General features: G+C 40.2%; 1 protein-coding gene across 1 annotated transcript in view; it reads left to right on the top strand.

Moving 5' to 3' along the window:
* Positions 1 to 17,882, top strand: part of c1qtnf12 (C1q and TNF related 12) — a 49,694-nt gene extending 31,812 nt beyond the window's left edge. The window contains exons 3-8 of the mRNA XM_088938398.1: positions 831 to 942; positions 3,224 to 3,405; positions 6,940 to 7,048; positions 9,624 to 9,717; positions 14,013 to 14,091; positions 14,722 to 17,882. Of these exons, the coding sequence (XP_088794524.1) occupies positions 831 to 942; positions 3,224 to 3,405; positions 6,940 to 7,048; positions 9,624 to 9,717; positions 14,013 to 14,091; positions 14,722 to 14,820 (675 nt within the window). The 3' untranslated portion in view covers positions 14,821 to 17,882. The remainder of the gene's footprint in view (positions 1 to 830; positions 943 to 3,223; positions 3,406 to 6,939; positions 7,049 to 9,623; positions 9,718 to 14,012; positions 14,092 to 14,721) is intronic.
* Positions 17,883 to 18,557: the final 675 nt, after the last annotated feature.

Genomic DNA, 18,557 nt, shown 5'->3' with positions numbered 1-18,557 from the left:
GGAATCATGCTCCCCATCTTTTCCCCCACATATTGGTGTACAATTGTAAAAACTATCTAAATAAGAAAATACATCGGCCTAACCCATTTTACAGCAGGCACGCCCCTCCCTCCCCCACCTAACCTAAGCTCTGGGTCTCTAACATCCATTTTGAAGAGAAGGGTATGAATTTAGAAAGTGCTGAGGAGACGTGAGACAAGAATTAAGAAAAAGAATCCCGAGTACTAAAAGCTACAAGGTGCTCCTACTGTCAAGAAAAAACATCCTTTTTATTAGCACTTGCGGTTATTGCAAGGCCATAGTTGTCATACATCTGGAATTTTCAAACTATTCAGTGTTAAATGGAGATAGAAATGTAAAATATCAGTATTAAAAGGAAGGGGCTGAAACTGAGAAGGAAACCTGAAAAATTATGTCTGATGAAGCAGAGTATAAAGAAAATTTAGACTGCTGTAATGATGAAACATTTATTCTTGTATAGCCTTAATTCAAAGTTATCTGAACTGTAGTGCTTAGCTGTTTTACTATGGTTATGTTATATGTACAGTACTATATGGAACTTGATCTCACGCATATTGAGTTTCAGTTTTGTCACTTTACTACTGTGCTTTGCCTGTAATAAATCAAAGTTTTCTGAACTGGCAGGCGATGTTTTCAAAGATTGGTCATAAGTATGTGAAGCCCTGCTACTGTAGGTTTTAAAGCAGCATTTCTGACATTACCAGGAGGACTTGGCAGAGGAAAATGTGGAACCCTGAGCCTTTTAGAAATGCTCACCTTGTTTTTGTGTTGCGTTTCGTTTGATGGAAAATGTTTTCTTTTGTCTTCAGCCTGGTCCCCCTGGGCCTCCTGGTCCCCCAGGGCCACAAGGTCCCCCAGGAGCACCAGGGGCTGAAGTGACTCAGGACGTCCTGCTCAGGGAGTTCCGGCACATGATCAAAGGTAGGACACACAGAGCATGAATTTGTTATATCTCTGAGGCAGTGCACCTGGACTCCTGGAGGGCCAGTGTGTTTTTTTGTAGGTTTTCATCTGGACTCTTAATATCCTGAATCAGCGCATTGGTGGCTTAATGGAACCAGTTTAACAGCCTCTCCCAGTTCTTCAGATACTGGTGCTCTAACCTGGAAAACTTGTAGACACATCAGCCCTCTGGAATCAAGATTTAAGAACTGGTGCAGTGAGTAGGTACAGACAAAGTTCATACAGCCAGTTATGCAAAGGTAGTAATGATGCAGTGTTATCCAGAAGTACATGTATCTTCAGAACTGTATTTGGAAGGATGACTTGCTATACTTTGGGCTTCCACAGAAATTTTCTCCTACTTCTATCCTGAGTGTGGGGAGTCCCAAATACTGAATCTCATCTAAGTAATACTGGTCCCCAATCCCTTTTGCTTGCTTGAACAGACTGTGTGGACCCTGATCATGGAGGAGCTATGCTCATTGAGCTGATGTCAATGGGCCTCCAGTCTTTCGGCTCCTGCCAGTGGATGAAAGTACCTGTAGTAGCCAGGGCTTTGGGGAACAGCATGAAGATCCAAGGGCAATCTTGTAGCAGCTGCTTACAGTTTGCAGATTGCAGATTGCTTACAGTACTTAAGCTTGCCCTCCCTTATGGAAAAGCAGAGAATTGAGCAGACACCTTGAAAGACTGTGTGCAGGATTACATTACAGCATTAGGTTAGATTAAGTTCAGTATTAGGGACTACCCACAATTCAGGATAAAGGCAGGGGAAAAGTTTGGTGGCAGGCCAAAGTTGAGCAAGCCACCCTTCCAAATACAGTTCTTTAGCTATTTCTGGATAATACTAAATCATTACTACCTTTGCATTACATTATAGAACAATTGCAAATAACATTTTTTGACATTTGAAATGTGGATATGCACATTTAAAGAAGGGATAAGGATACAAAGTGGTGCAGATTCTATAATCCTACATTTTGGGGTCCATGTTACTTTAATCTGGTCATTTAGATCTGGGTATTCAGATACGATCATTGCTGCATTACATTTATCTCATGTACTAGTATTGATGATTATTATGAAGTCGGGTTTTTGAAGACTTTTTGAAGACGTGAAATGCAGCCTATGAAACCAATACATCACAAAAAAACATTGTGATTACCAGAAAATAAATCCCTGCAGCTAAAATATTTAGAAAGGCCCTTTACCAAACACTCTGTGGCCTTCCAGCTTCTTTCAAACATGCCTTTAGGAAGCATATGTGTAGTTTGGCCTACTTTTGCCCCAGTGTCATTACTTTAACTTCTTCCTATGCAAAATATTATTTCAACATCAGAGCCACATGCAGGTTACCTCTTTCACCTGTATGCACTGTACTAATAGCACATTTGTCACTGAGCTTTCTTGCATATCAGATAAAATAGAATCATCATCTACAGGACAGTCACATTTAGAAAACGAGGTCTGAGTGGATATGTTAAGATAATTAAACATGTTGTAAATCCTTGGTTTAATTACTAATGCTTCAAAACACTGAAATGTATACTGTATACACTTTCTGTATGTTCTGTCTTATTTAAGAATTACAGTCAACACAATGAAGTTTGTTCCTGTGCCTTTCTTCTCATTAATATTCAAGTTCTTTTTTCATTTAATTTTGTAAATATTCTGTATAATTGTTGCTAAAATGTATGAAGAACAAAAACACCCTTCATAAGCAATTGACCTGTCCCTATAGGGCACCATTGATATTCCTGACTTTGCCTGAAACTTTGTTTCATTATTTGTGCATTTCCTCATTATTGCAGGTAGAATCCCGAATTTCTGATTTTACAGACAAAATTCCTCTTTAGCAGATTGCTGCATTAAAATCCAAAGTCAGTTGAACTAAGGGGCTTAATGTGTGAGCATTCCTTCAGTTTCTATGTTAATGTGCATCACATACAAACATGCAGTACAAATGCCTGCCCTAACAAAAGCAGCATTTTCGTCACACGTCTAACATTGAACTTACCTTACATTTGGAAATTTCAGAATGGTCAAAACTGGTTAAATATATGGGAGCACTATTACTGAGACCATTTTTAAACTGCAGACAAAGTGTATTGTTCTTAGACTATAGTAGGTACTGAGATAACAGAATTAAGATCTGTTTCCATCAGGAGGTCAGTAAACATAGCACAGTATTTGATTCCATCTTCGTTAATGTTTCTAGTACACACCATGGGGTAATGGATCTGTCTGGTTTTTCCATCAGAAGCCACTGAGAGACGAGCCACCACAGACAGCCAGTCCAGTCCCAGCACTCTGCCTCCTGCTATTATTTCGCTGGAAAGCCTTGCTGCCTACAGGAGGATAGAGGAGGCGTTTCACTGTAAACTGAAAGGACCGGTGACTGTAGACAAAAGAACACTGGCAGAGCTGCAGAATTTTCAGACGGTAAGTGTGGAACTGAAGGACATGCTGTTGTTCCACAGGAACTAGCCCTAAGACACACTCCGCTCTTTAACAGTGCCTTGAAAATATAATGCATCATTAATTCTTTACCAAATCTACGGGCTCACAAGAACAAGAATCGCATTGCAGGAAATGCTTGAATCTCGTGGAGATACATTGTTGGGTGGCTTATAAATGAATCGTGAACTCTAAATATAGTAGGGATTAAAGTCAAGGTAAGCAGGAGCAAATAAGCAATTGGATTCATTAAACTTGCTTATAAGCACATAATTCATATTATTTGCAGCCCCAGTCATCAATTTACCCACTTAAAAGGCATAAGGACGTTCCATGGTTGTTTGTCAGAGGGACAGGACCCGCTTCTCTCCAGATACTTCTATCCAAAGCAATGTATATCTTTGCTAAAGTGTACAATAGAGCCCCTACAGGATTTGAACCTGAAACCTTCTGGATAAGCATCCACAGCCCTGTCCACTATTCCATACTGCTGTCATTTCTGTTTGAGACGTTTGTAAAGGGATACTATTGAGAAATTGGAGTGCCTTCCCTGACGAAGGGTGGGGAGCAATTAATTCTCAGCATGAAAGACAGTATGACAAACTGCCACCATGAAAATGTTGTGGAGTTCGTGTTGACTGTGAGCTCTTCTGCCAATCACACAATCCTGACTGCATCAACGCATATTATGTCAGCCACTAGACAGACTGCAGAGAAAAAGAGAAATGTTCCACCTCTCCTCCAGAGTAGATGCAGCCTGCTGGTGAGTACTGGTCAGGTGTTGTTGAGCAGTAAGGTTGTCCACCAACTACACGAAAGATGTTTTTGAGTTGAGGGATTCCTGCACACACCATCACATTTCCACACACCCTGCAGCTGGCTTCCTCAGTAAGGATAATGCTAAGAATGTCTCCACACAATTAAACCTTCAGGTCTGGCAGGGGCAAAAATGGCATTCAAACTCTGTCACTAACATGGATATTCACTAGTGATCTCAAAGCTACCCTCGTTACTTCTCAACAGCCTTCAAGCGTGCAGACCATTTTCTTGAGGGTGGGGAGCTTCGGTCATTCTGCTGCAGTGCAGATGGTTTCTTCTCTGAATTTCTCATGATGTAGTCACCGTAGCCAGAAACTGATTACGTAGGGGGGTCAAATGGTGGAGATGGTCCTGGACTGGTATGGTGAACTTCGACCTTCCAGGACGTGGCCTGTCCTTCATAGGACCTGGTTTCCTGGTTTTGTTGTGAAGCAGACACCTCAGTCTGCAGGAATCATCTCTCAAAGACAGTTCTCCCTCACTCATTCAATTCAATTTTGCCAGCAGAAAGCAAGCATTATTCATTAACCACGCTGGGCATGTTCTACTTTGAATCTTTTACCGTTGTCACTACTCAAACAGTAAATCTACAGTATGTACGCAATCACTATTTAAATCATAAATTACCTTATGCATAAGCATAGTCAACATCTGTTTAATTTTACATTGTATCTATGTCTTTTCTAGCTAGAGAATCAGAAGCAAATCAATAGGTTGTTCTCAAAACTAGCTGTTTTAGTTGCCTGCAGGGCAAGAATTTCTTTTCCTTGAGTTGTTCCAACTAAAATCCTTTCCAAACCTGGTTTTTAAACAGCCTGAAGCAAACAAGCTTAAATCTGTGCAAGAGAATTAAACATTATGTTGCATTAAGGGGATCTAGCAGCAGGCTGTCAGGCAGGGTCTTAAAAGCTTTCATGTAATGTGTGTTCAGACATTCATTCACACCCTCCTAGTAATTAGGCTGTCTGTGCAGACATCCCTGCAGTATCAGGCATGCGCTTCTCAAATGACTGTAATTGCTAGTGGTTTTTTTTTGGGGTGCTGTAGGGTTACCCACATCCCACCCTCTCGTTTATTTTCTCCCACAAGCCCAGGGGGAAAACAAAGAAAGTAGATTCATCCACACTAATTTACTGGTGCTTTTTTGAGAAAAAAAAAGCCCAGTCCTAGGTTGGACTGCAATGGGATGTTTTCTAAATTTGACTCCTGTAAACAACACTTTCAATCCTTTCTGCCTCTCTAAATCGGTCATTCTTTATTTAAGGTGCTTGCACTGTCTGTGGGTGCGAGATACATTTTTTGGGGGTGCGAGACATTCCAGATTTCTTCAGAAGGCAAAACACAAATGACTTCAATCAGTGATAAGATGCGCAAGAACATATATTGAGAATCAGAGGGGTGTAGACTGCGGTCAAGGTGAAGAATCACTCAACTAAATGACTAACATCTTTCTCGTTTCATGTTTTGGTAGAAATGTATGGACTTTACAGTAAAACAACACTGGTGGTTCAGGCTACTGATGAAGTATAGATTATTCCTATCAATGGGATTTATTAAATGACAATGTTTTTAATGCATCTCAGCATATTATATTCAATGTCAAAACTAGGACAACGCAAGTTAGTTGTGGCTCCACACAATGTTCATTTCAGGGAATATCTGCATTTCAAGCAGCATGAGTGGTTTTCAAAGACATAACAGCAGTTGCAACAGGTGGAATGTGTGCTGTAAAACAAAGACAACACCATTTTCAGAACAAGCATTATTCTTTTTAAAGCTGTTAAAACAAGGGGGAAAAAACGTGTATGCTACAAAGGAAACATGGCTCCTAAAGGTGAAAACTAATCTGTGAGACATTTGATAATCTTAAAGAAAGAAAGTTTTATCTGCAATACAGAATTTTTCACAGCTACCCATTCTCACATTGGGCTGATGGCTCAGCTCAAGTGCAAAATGCCAAGAACTGAACAGGATAGAGAGCAAAGATGGGCTTGGCTCTCTAGTAAATGGAAACTTTTCTTTAAGGAAAAGGAACAGAAATGTTGAATATAATATCAGAACCGAACTTTAAGGTGTTAAAGAGATGACTAAACTGAATGAGACAACCGAAAAGTGGACAGGCTAGACCACTGGATGTGGAATTAAGAAATGTCTTCAGTGCCTTTTACTAAAAAATACAACTGTTCTGCAGAAGGCCCTTTTTCAATTGAGTCACTGAGGACGCTCTATATGTGTGTTTCGAAAAATCCTATTACACAGATTGTAAGGCATTACTGAAATCATTAATGTCTGTATGTACAGTATGTCAATGTCAGGTTAGTGCTGCTACCTGGCTCTTGATTCCTGTACGTGTTTAGACAGTAAAGTTTTATAAAAGCTTGTGTACACTATAATATGTACAGTATATAACACTATTGCCTGCACCGATCATCCTGTGCTGAAAAACGGATCTGTATTCTTGCTTCTAGCTGCACAGTGCTCTAGAATGGCCTGTCCATGTAGCAACCATATAACAGACATTGAACGTTTCTTTTTGGGTTCTCCATCTTGCTGTGAATGACAGAATTTGTTCGCACAGAGCTCTTGTGCTTTGCACATTGAAGCATGCGATTGTCATGCTCCTTAGCTCTTTAGAAGAATCTCAGATGCTGCAGAGCTTTCTTGATGACTCACACTGACAAATGCTGGTTGTCACGGTAGCCACCTGCGAAGGGAGCCTTTCTCCGGGGGACTGGGATGGACCTGACCACTGGGAGATTCACGGCGCCAGTCACGGGAATCTATCAGTTCTCTGCCAATGTCCACATTGGTAAGTAACTACCACTCCACTGTTCTGCCGTTTTGGGTGTAATGGATTTTAGCTGATGAACAAAATTTAAAGTCCAAAAATGGAGTAATTTCATGAGATTCCACATGGGTTCTACAGAAATGTAGGTTGAGGAATGTTCTAAACCCATACATATGCTGTTACAGCTGTCGAAGTTTTCAGCCATCTTTTGTTCAGATCGTAGGACTTCAGTAAGGCATTTCCATTTTCATCAGTTCAGGGAGGTGGGCGCTAGACCAAACCACACACTAATATGCTCTTCACAATGTGTGAAGGGCAGCGTTTTATTTTCAGAAATATGAACAAACAAAAAAAGCTAGAACATATTTGCTGGTTGATAGGAATTACAATGATTAGAATTCTTTCCATGGAAGAGTTCAACAAATTAAAACTATTTGTTAATGTTTGGTTTGGTATAGATTTTACAGAATGTGATTTCAATTTACCAAAGCACGTATCTCCAAGTATTTATTCAAATGTTTTAGACGGAAACAATGGGGGCTTAGGGGGACTATTACCATGCACTACATATCAAAATATTCAAGGCTTTAGAAAAATGTTTAAAAGAATAGTCAGCCTTTCAAGATTTAAAATGTAATATTAGCATCAAAAGTCATGCACTGTTTAAATCACTGCATGCATTAGGTAGAATCATGGGTAGAAAAACAAATATAAAAGTATAACAAAAAATAATTAGGATTTTTTGATTACAGGTACTGGATTGATTTGCAGGACCTTGTAGATAAATTTACATGAGGAGAGCTCTCTAGCTTGCCTGCAGAGTGACTATAATCTACACACTTTCACGCCTCAAAATGTCCTTGCAAGTCTTAGTTTTCACTGTTTTTAATTCAAGGACACGGTATTCACTGCAGCATTCCTCTGTAGATTTCTTATTGTGACTCATTACTGAAATGCGCAACAAAAAAATGCCTGTGGTATTATTGTATAGGCTCGTTCTCGACTTAAACCTCAATGCCAAGCTGTAAAATTAAAATTACTCACAGCTCTTCCCTCGAGGAGGCTGTTCTTGCCGAGAAGCAGATACTCACGTGTTCAATTGTCCACGTCCTTACGTTACCTTGCTACAAAGTTTGAGTATTAAAAGATTAAATATTTTTTCATCATTTCTGAGTGTGAAGTGAAGTCAAATTTACCTACAATAAGTGGTTAAAGTCCCATCTTTACAAGCTTAATAAGATATTATAACAATGATTTAGGAAATTAATATTAGAACTGTGGCACAATGTTTAAGATTACCAGTTGATCAATGACCTCCAAGTGATCGTTATGCTAGAAGAGTTACAAATGAGGCCATTTGGTGTATCTGGCTGCAACCAAAGTCTTATCATAGATCAAGCACAGTTTTAATAAGGAATCATATCATACTGTTCTGTATTATTGCAGAATGACTCCTGTTCTACTGCAAAACTGAACTATGACTGCAATACAATTACAGTACAGCTTGATGAAAGGTGGAACTTGTGGCAGTAAGAAGAATATCTTTTTGTGCAAATGGCACATTTTCATTATTTCAACATGGAAAAGGGACGTTACACCACATAGTTTCTCCCATGTTCACATAGAGATATGCATAATTAATGCATGGTGAAAGGGCTACTTGCATTCTGCCACTGCTCGGGAAACTTCAAAATCCACACACAATTCAAAACACCTGTTTTTCTACCTTTGTAATATGAATAGGTATCCAGTTCTCATCATCTTAGACAATCTGACCATGACTGAATTCACACACTGTTTTGTCAGTAATGAAATCCTACAGCATCTGTAGAAACTGATACTTCTTTACATTCTCTGGCTCCGTCAATGTTCCAGAATTCTGAGAGGGACAGAAAGCCAGCAGAAATGAACTCTGGGGACGCAGCATGTAAAATTCTTCTAATCTGCCGTGCCGACAGCAGCTATGGGAACGGTCTGGCTCGTAGGAGAAGACTTAGGCTACGTGTTAGTCTCCAGGAAAAGAATTTAAAAGCCAGTAAATCACAAAACTGGTCTCACAAAACTTCTCAGTTGTGTCTGTTCTTATTTCAGGTTGTTTTCAGGTTTTTTGAGTCACACTGTCTATTCAATGACATCTTTCACATATTTTGCCTTCTTTTAATTAAATAAATCTTTTCCTTCCAGGGGAACAATTTGTTATTTCTTCCATCCTGCAGTAACTGCTACTTTTCTCTACGTTGTCTGAGTAACGAATTAAGACCAAGGCATTTGTTGGCATAGTAGTAAATACCCTTATACTTTACATTGCACTGAAAATAAGTTTTCTTTTGATTTCACTTTTTTCATTTTATCAATTCGATTGTGGTGGGAGGATTCCTTGAGCATACACGCATGCTAACCGGGAGCCGACACCAGTGCGAATTATATATTTCAACAGCTGTCCCTGCACATGACTGCTGTTCTGTGCCACAATCTTTAGGGAGTTGACCCCGAAAACAGCCTATGAGTGAGCAAAGTAAAAATCATAGTTATCCTCTGTGATCTGCATAATTCTGTCCTTAATCACAGTTCCTCTTGCTCTTGTGTCCTGATCCAGATCACAGCGAAGTGAAAAGAAGCAAGACCCAGCTGAAAGCCAGAGACAATGTGCGGGTTCTGATCTGCATTGAGTCGCTTTGCCACAGATACACGTGAGCACCTTTTGTCCTTTGATCCGATTCTCGGTAGAACAGCCCGTCATGTCACTCTTTCCTGCCCCCAGTTGAGGGTGTCCAAATAATATCGCTTTATTAACCCTTTACAATTTCTTGCATCAGGAATGATCTTTTCGCATACCCCAGCTTGCTCTCCATGAGACAGACAGGGAGAGAAGCTTGGGGGTCAGAGCGCAGGGTCAGCCATTGTACGGCGCCCCTGGAGCAGTTGGGGTTAAGGGCCTTGCTCAGGAGCCCACCGGAGTAGGATTCCTCTGCCGGCTGCGGGATTTGAACCGGCAACCTTCCAGCCACAGGCGCAGATCCTGAGCCACAGAGCCACCGCTCCGCCCCAAAATGATCGTGGTGCCTGGCTCTGAACATTTTGTCTTTGGTTTTTCGTGCACAAAGTATAACGTGCACAAAACCTGAAATGAAAAAATCGATCAACAGCAGCTCTGATTTCTTATTATGCAACAGGGCTACTTCACTTTAGGGATATAAAAATGACATTGCTTGTGAATAAAAATGAAAAAACTCACAATTTAAGAATGGAAAGCACAAATACATTCTAGAAATACTATATGTACCCCAGAGTTAAACTGCTTTTAGTATCCCTATTATTAATGCTTTAATTCACCCAGTATTTTACACTCACCCAAACCGCTTCAAGGATAGAATGAGTTCAGATATATAAATCATTAGCAATTAGTGTTCCTTGAAAGAACTAGAATGTGGCTGTCTGAGCATTTTCCTGTGTATAAAGACCCTTTGTACTGTACACTGTTACCACAAATTTGCATTTATATGTTCAAGGTGCAACACGAAGCCAAAAGCCACAATTTGGCTATTTTATATGGCAACATCCCACAGTCCCTTTTTTACTCTGATTTTGATTTGATTTAATTGATGTTTTATGCAATGTCAGAGAATTCACCACTATTCAGTTAGCATATACTTTATATTTTTCTTCTGCATGGCCTAGCTCAGTCCTGGTCTCACATTCGGAAGATTTTTCACACATCTTCCACACAAAAAAAAAATGCATTTTCCCCCCCCAAAGTAATGCAGACGTTTTAAATGTGATTACATCTCTGAAAAAACAGATCGAGTTCCTGCTCTGAAGTTACGAAAATTGTGTTCTGACTGATTTTTACAACCCAATCTTTTTTTTTTTCAGACCACAATAACGTGCAGCACTTTATGAAATAAAGGTGTATTTTAGTGCCCATTGACTTTCAGTCTTATTTATGAGGTGTAAAACGTTGTCTGTTTTACCTTGAGTGGAACCATTTCCTGTTAAAAATTCCAAGCAGGTCTTATGAAGGAAGTAACCTTTCACTCCAGAAATCCAGGAAATAACCTTTCCTGCATTTTTGCTAACCTTCTTAATCTCTAATTTAACCTACGAGTTACCATATTTCTTGAAGGAGCCACGTTCATGGTAGAACTGGTTAAAGAGTGAACAGAGTCTTATTTTCCGCCTTTTTCACAACTTTTGTCTCATTAATTTGCACTGCCTGGCAGCTCACCCTGTCTCAGTAAGGTTCAGTTTTTCTCATTCTGGATTTTAATGATAAAAGTATACAATCAACAATCTGAAAGTTGCCTTGACTTTATGTATTCTGTCCAAGACTTGGCTCTTCAGTGTGTTAAACTGTTGAGAAAGTAAAATTAATCTACAGTATACCGCATGGCTGCCGAAAAGAACTGCAATAAAACTGATTCACCATAAAACATGTTGCTGTTTCCACCAAATACATCATACCAGTGGCGTCAGCTGGAGGTGAAGATAGTTTGTAAGGGGATGAACCACAGAGCTGGAACTACACCAGGATCGACAGCTCAACACTACACACACTGGAGATTTCAGCTACCTAAACTGGTTTTGAAAAAGAGCACTTAGTTATAATCAAGTAATAATCATGTCATGTGCCCCCATCACTAAACTGGCGCTGCCCTTCAGATGAGACATAAAACAAAGGTCCCAACTCTCTCTGTGGTCATTAAAAATCCCAGGGCTTTTCTCGAAAAGAGTAGGGGTGTAACCCCTGCGTCCTGGTCAAGTTTCCCCTGGCCTTTACCAGCCAATATGTTTGAGTCTATAAACCTATGCCTTGAGTGATTATCACACAGCTCCCCACTAATGAACTTAACTACAAAGCTAGACAGCACACAACGTGACCCAAAGAAACCTGAAAAGGCATTAATAATACAACAAATGACAAACTAAAATGCAGGTTTATAAACATCATTTCCTAGGTGAGACCTAAAGTATATAACTAATATCTGATTGCGTGAACAGTAATTGATTATGCTGGCCGAGGAGAAATCAGACGGTATACGCTTTTGAAAACACACAAATTCTGCAGCCTACATGCCTTTATAAAAACACCACTTAAAGTTCACCTTTTAAAGTTTACATATACGTAAACTACTTTGAACTACAATGAACAATTTCGGGATGTTTCTAGTTATGTGAATTAGGCAGCTGAGTTTATCTTTGCCCGTTGTTGAGCTGCTTGTGCATCATGTCCTCCTCTTTATTTTCACGGTAAAAATTTTGCTTCAGAAACAAGGAAGGAAAAAAGGAAAAGGAAAATCACGCGCTAGCCTTCCTTCAGCGTTCTCAGCACGTGTAGTCAAAGCTGTTAATATAACCCCCCAGCACTGCCAGTTTTGGCTTTCAACTAGCAGTTCAACTACTCGGCATAATTCTGAGCAATCTGGCAAAATAAGACTTAGAATGAATACATTTTTAATGTATTGTAGCACTACGACTCCACGTCACATAGCAACATCATGTTGATGCAAATGTAATTTTACCTGCTGCCCTGACAGCTGTTGAATTCTCAGGAATTCGGGGGTAAAAGAACCAAGCTTGAGGGACCAATGACAGCAACCGATCTAGTTTTGATTTCTTTTGGCTCCAAAGTCATCGACAAACTCTCGGCTGGAGGTGCTTCTTGTCCACTGAGGAAAAAGCAACAAAAAAAAAACTCCAGGTTTTTAAGAAACGTACAGTATTTGATGAAGATGTCCCGCCTTTGTTGGCAGGATAATGAGCTGATGTTAATTGCAGACAAATGCATTGATCCATAGAACATTTCAATCTTTTTGGATTGGACTGCAGCAAAAAACCAACTGGTTAGAATATTAGTCCACCATCCACAGGTGGTAGTAGCGTATGTGGAAATAAAAGCTGCACTGTGTGGGAACTGGAGAAGTTCTCGGCAAAATGTACAAACGGGCTCTTGCAGTGCAGAGATCAGTAGGTGTAGTTCGTCTCTGGGCCTGGAATCCCACAAGCACAATGAGGTGGGTTCACTATTAGCGGAATATGCTCTAGTTGCTGTTTATCGGGGACTCCTGTGACTGTCAGAACCAAAGACAGAGCGTGGCAGGGTTGTTGCAGAGTGGGAAAAACAAGGAAGCAGACAGTGTGCAGTTAGGAGGCCGAAGGGTACGAACTGCACGAATGCACCCTGCAAGATCCAAGCTGACTCGGCTATAGATGACCATGCAAAGGGCATAAGACGCAAATTGTGATTGCAATTTTGGAACGGCCATTTAGAAAAACTGCCGTAGGCTTTCTTCAAAGTCTAAATCCGTGCAGATCCTGTGATTGAACTGGGGGAAGGTGAAAGAACTGTGGGCGAAAGTCACGCGGTTATAAAACAGCAAGGGGCAGCCTCTTGCAGTTGTGAACATTACACTCCGCATCTGCCAATTCCCTGTTAATGAGGGAAAAGGCGGCATGCTTGTTAACCAGGAACAGCTGGAAATCCGCGACTCAGATATTTGGCTTTAGAAGTTTCTTGTAAGAGAGTCTGTCTGAAAAGGGACACAGGACCCTGAGAATGAACACCACATTACAAGAACCTTAATCTTATACCTTTATGAAAACAGATCTCTGAAGATATGTATCAGGAGCAACCCGTTTATTATTTAAGAGCTGTTATTTTTTTCTTGTTTCTGTTCCTCAGTATCCTGAAGATTTTATGTTGCGGTGATCATACTGCATATAAAGCGAGCCTCCCTAGTAAAACCATGAACTTGACTTGATTTGATTTCCCATGTGGAAAAAATGTAATGCTTGATAAAGACTTGCAAAAAGACCAATGTGTTAATTCAAACCAGAAAAGTACTGTAACAGCAAAACCTTGCAGTAGGTTAAGTTTGGATTTCTCTCTAATAAAGCATATTGACAAAACAACAACTAATCACTTAAGTGAATAATTACAGAATATATCATTCTGGATGAAATATGTATTTTTTCTTCTTTATCCTAGGTCCTTAGAGATGATTGTTGGATTGGAAAGCAACAGTAAGATATTCACAGTTTATGTCCATGGATTACTGGAACTACAGGTAAGGACCAGTATGGCTCCAGCATCACTCAGAAATTTAAAACCGTTCTTTGCTACAGCTTTCTTTGGGGTGCAGCACAGATTTCCCCAGGATGACAGAAACTTTGCATAAAAACGTGCCTTGTTTCCATGAATGTAAAAATGAAGCCTCGGTCACAAAGATCAATTTAAAATTTGCGAGAGACAGTCTGACAATTCTGTCATAAAATTGCACGGGTTAAAACTCACCAAGTCAAAACAAAACATTTTTAGGTACAGTATATGGTGCATCCTCACAGAAACATACATCTGCAAAGCAGATTTCTGCTTTCCTAACCAATGTTTCAGAACACAGGCGCGGTTTAAGAGAAATAATTCAGTGGCCTGAGGACCTCGGTGGTGTCTCATCTCAGATCAAGCAAGTCAAATTGCAAACTTTTTAAAGCTGTTACTGAAGACAGTAGAGCCCGCAAATTAATATTTCACTTGCCAAACGGTCATGTGCATTTCAAGACTAAACATCTCGAACGGTTGAGTTGTAGATGTATACTGTAGGTCGTGGTCAGTCATACAGCCAAGCAAGAAGAATAATGCCACTCTGACTCTGTGTCTCATCAGGAGGACTGACATGTACTTTTTCCATTTTCCCCAGGCTGGACAGTACACATCAATATTTGTGGACAATGCAGCAGGGGCTTCCATTACAGTACAAAGTGGCTCCGATTTCATGGGCATGCTTCTGGGTGTATAGCCCCCACCCCGTCCCTCTCCCACCCCACACAAGCGCCCACTCTGTAAATAACCAGACTAAAGGCACTTGAGGTCTCCCTTAAACACAAAAGTCATCCGTACAGCTCGAGAGTGAGAGTGTGGAAGGGACAAACAGCATCTTCACACCTCGGTGGTCATGGTCGGGGCTGCCCGAGAAAACGTGTTTTTCTTTCTGCTCTGGATGGATCAGTTTCAGAACAGCAGGGGTCATGCTTCGATTCACTTGGGGTGCCTTTCTTGGCTCCCCATCTCTCTTCCAGAGATCACTGGCACGCATTTTCATCTCAGTTCTGTTTTAAGATAAGATGGGCACAGAAGACCTGAGACTACAAAAGCTATGTCTAATATCTAATCCAATCTGCAAGATCACAAGACTCATCACCATCATCTATGGCCCAGGTGCTTAGAGGAAAATATTTATTTTACGTGTCATCTATGAGCACACATTTGGTTGTATATGCTACTTGCGCTATCGGCTTATAAGCTTATTAAAAATGTGTAATTCAGCAGCATGCTATAGACGGTCTCTTCACTGACATTTCTGGCAAATCAAATCATTTCTTTTTTTTTTTAATATGCTTTGCTTTTATTACACACTGACTGGACAAGCCTTGGTCCATGACTGGATGAGAAATGGAATTGGTTAGATTTGAAATGGATTTCTACTTTATTAAAGAAATCTATTCAAGTAGAACATCTGTTAATAGAGTACTATTACACTACTTTCATAGTATTGTACTGTTGTTTTGACTAAACAGTGAAAATGTAACTAAAATGATCCCATGGGAAAACAAACTGTTACTTACTAGAAGAAAGACTTATTGAGGCTGGTACATAACTCAGAATACAAGCCCATCTATTCTGAGACTTCTAGCTCTGAGAGGTTGTTGGCCTCCATTTGGAGCTCCAAATCAAACAACAAAAAAAAAATCCTATACAATATGATGACAGCAGCTGGATGGGGTTATTTATTTGATGGGTTGTCCCAAACCATCTGTCATTAGTCTCTTTTCCGAGTTAGAAAGCGAACGTCTGCCAACAGAAGAAAACCTGTGGCCTGCCAAGATGACATTTCTGGGCCAGGAGTTTGACAGTATGAACAGCAAAAAAATGAAGAAAAAAAACAGTGCTGCCTGGGTACACAAGTTTCTCTAACAGCTCTGCAACTACTCTTTCAGAAGCATAAGGAGGGTTACATGTGACCCATCGTGATCCTTTGACTGTTATTACCCTGAGTCAAAGATTTCGCTAAGATTTTCTCACAGATCCACAACAATCGTGTACAATGTGCAGTGGAAGTCCATGTTGATTTGCAGGTGTGCCTGCAAATCTCACTAAAATACCACGAGGAAAAGAAAGAACCAAACATCACTTCCCCCCCCCCCAAAGTTTGATTCATTTTAAATGAAATTATCGGTGTATGTTTTGATTCTGTTTAAACTTTAAACATTCCTGCTGTGAAACTAGTTCCCATTGTAATGGTGCAGACATGCTTTCAGTCGGAAGGTTGGCAGGGAACTTGCAAAACATTGAATCATGGAAACGTAAAAGTGGGACTAGCCGGTATCTGATTGTCCCATGTCTGTAGGAAAGGAGGAGCAGAGAGAGAGTAGATAATGAGGTCCAGTAAGTGAGACCTAAGCAACAATTGGACCCTTTACAAAAAGGGTATTCTGTGAGATAAATGACAAGAAGAGACACTTAATGGGCAAATACTAATAATTAATATAATAGTTGCTTACACTTATATAGTGCTTTTCTGGACACTCCACTCAAAGCGCTTTACAGGTAATGGGGACTCCCTTCCACCACCACCAGTGTGCAGCCCCACCTGGATGACTAATGACTAATCATGGTTCAACACACTACCGATTTCCACTTAAAGTGCCATGATTTTAGAAAAGCTGGAATGAGAGTTTCTGGTCACAAACATTTGTTCAGATGAAGAAGCCATCAATAACACTCAAGTGAGCACTGACTGCCTAGACAGTTTATTCCTGGGGGAAGGGGTGGTTTTGGTTTTTGAAAGTACAGTAAGTAGGCTCATGAGTTTACTAGCCAGACATAGGCAGCCACATGAACGATGCATCTATGGAACAGTGTTATTAAGTGTTTCAGGATGTTTTGCAGGAGATCCATGCTAATCAAAATACATTTATGCATAAATCTTCTTCTTTGTTTGTTGTGTATGTTATGCACGATTCACAGCTACAGTCTCTTTGGACTGGCAGCTTTCACACCAGCTACCACATCAGAGTCTCCCAAAGGACTCCTGAATCTGGACATGGAGGAAGTGATTGGGGGAAGTGTTATAGTGCTAGTCCAGTGGACGAAGTTGCAGTTCAGTTTCTTAATCAAACAGCTACATGCTCATTTTCTCCACAGGTCCAGCCTTGAATTAAGCTAAAGCCTAATGAATTAAGCTAAAGAAAAATCCAAAAAAATCACACAGAACATCCATTCTTTAACAACACACAGACACCAACACACTCATGACACCAGCATGTCCTTGGGCTATAAGAGGAAACTGGGGCACCTGGAGGAAACCCATGTGAACTCAGAGAGAACATGCAAACTCCACACAGACAGCAGCCCTGGAATTGAACCCAGAGCCCCAGCGGTGCGAGACAGCAATGCTAACCACTGCATCTCTGTGCCACCCCCACAGAGAACAGATATGATCACACCAGGCTTCACATCATTTTGGATACGAGGTTAAATTGAAGCTGGGCCTCTACTGTAAATGAACTTCAGAAATATATGTATCTTGTAATAATGGCTTGCTTCTGGGTCCAAGTGCACTTCAGCCTTTATTTATTTTTGTAAACATTTACCTGGGTAATGTTCTGAAATCAAAAGTTTATTTTTGTTGTTCTTATATTATTTGTAAATTAATACACTTGCATCAACAGCCCAGACAATACGTGGATGTATTAATGATAAAGTATCACTAATGTAGAGGAATATACCTGGAAAATGAAAAAAAACCTTATGCTTGTGTTAATTCTGATTTACAGTATTTAATAAATTAATGATCTGCACTTATGAGCTGTACTGTCATTTATTTCGTTGATATTATGGAGGGAGGTTGAGTTGGGAGCACAGTTCTTGCATCAGTGAGGTGGGAGTATTACCTGTGCTGTCTTTCCCCTGGTAAATTCTTATTTTCAACTGCGCAATGGGATTAGTAAACAGGCTGGCACAAAATAACAGACATCCTCTACAGAAAAGAACACTTAGGGTCCATACTAGCTTGAGACACTTATACAGTACTTTTATGTTTATCCAGTGCTTGTGCACAGAGCAGGGTAGCTCTTAATAAAGAGGAATCTCTCAGATGGAGAGTGTTTCAGTGTTTCATACTCCAATGCACGTAGACTTGAAGTCTTTTGCAGTTGCTATCCTGGTTTGTTGGAATTTTCAATCCGTTATACAAAGCCCTTGTTAATCCTAGTGGGACTTCAGTGAAGGTACATATGATTCGATGGCATAGGGACTAGGCAACTAGGTGCTCAGGTTCAATTTAATATCATCCATGAGCAGTGAATGTTCTGCTACACTATGGCAATTTTACGTTGATCTTGTATATAAACAGCAAGTCATTGATTGCAATCATGAGAACACATGATTCAAAGTTAGACATCAAACAATCACTGGTGCATATACAACCCTAATTCTGTTTCAGTTGCCACGTACAGTACGCCACAGCTTATTTAA

Source organism: Atractosteus spatula, chromosome 20 (assembly GCF_055471065.1).
Source record: "Atractosteus spatula isolate fAtrSpa1 chromosome 20, fAtrSpa1.hap1, whole genome shotgun sequence".
NCBI lineage: Eukaryota > Metazoa > Chordata > Actinopteri > Semionotiformes > Lepisosteidae > Atractosteus > Atractosteus spatula.
The sequence above is the reverse complement of the archived record's forward strand: the minus strand, read 5'-3'. Positions and strand labels throughout refer to the sequence as shown.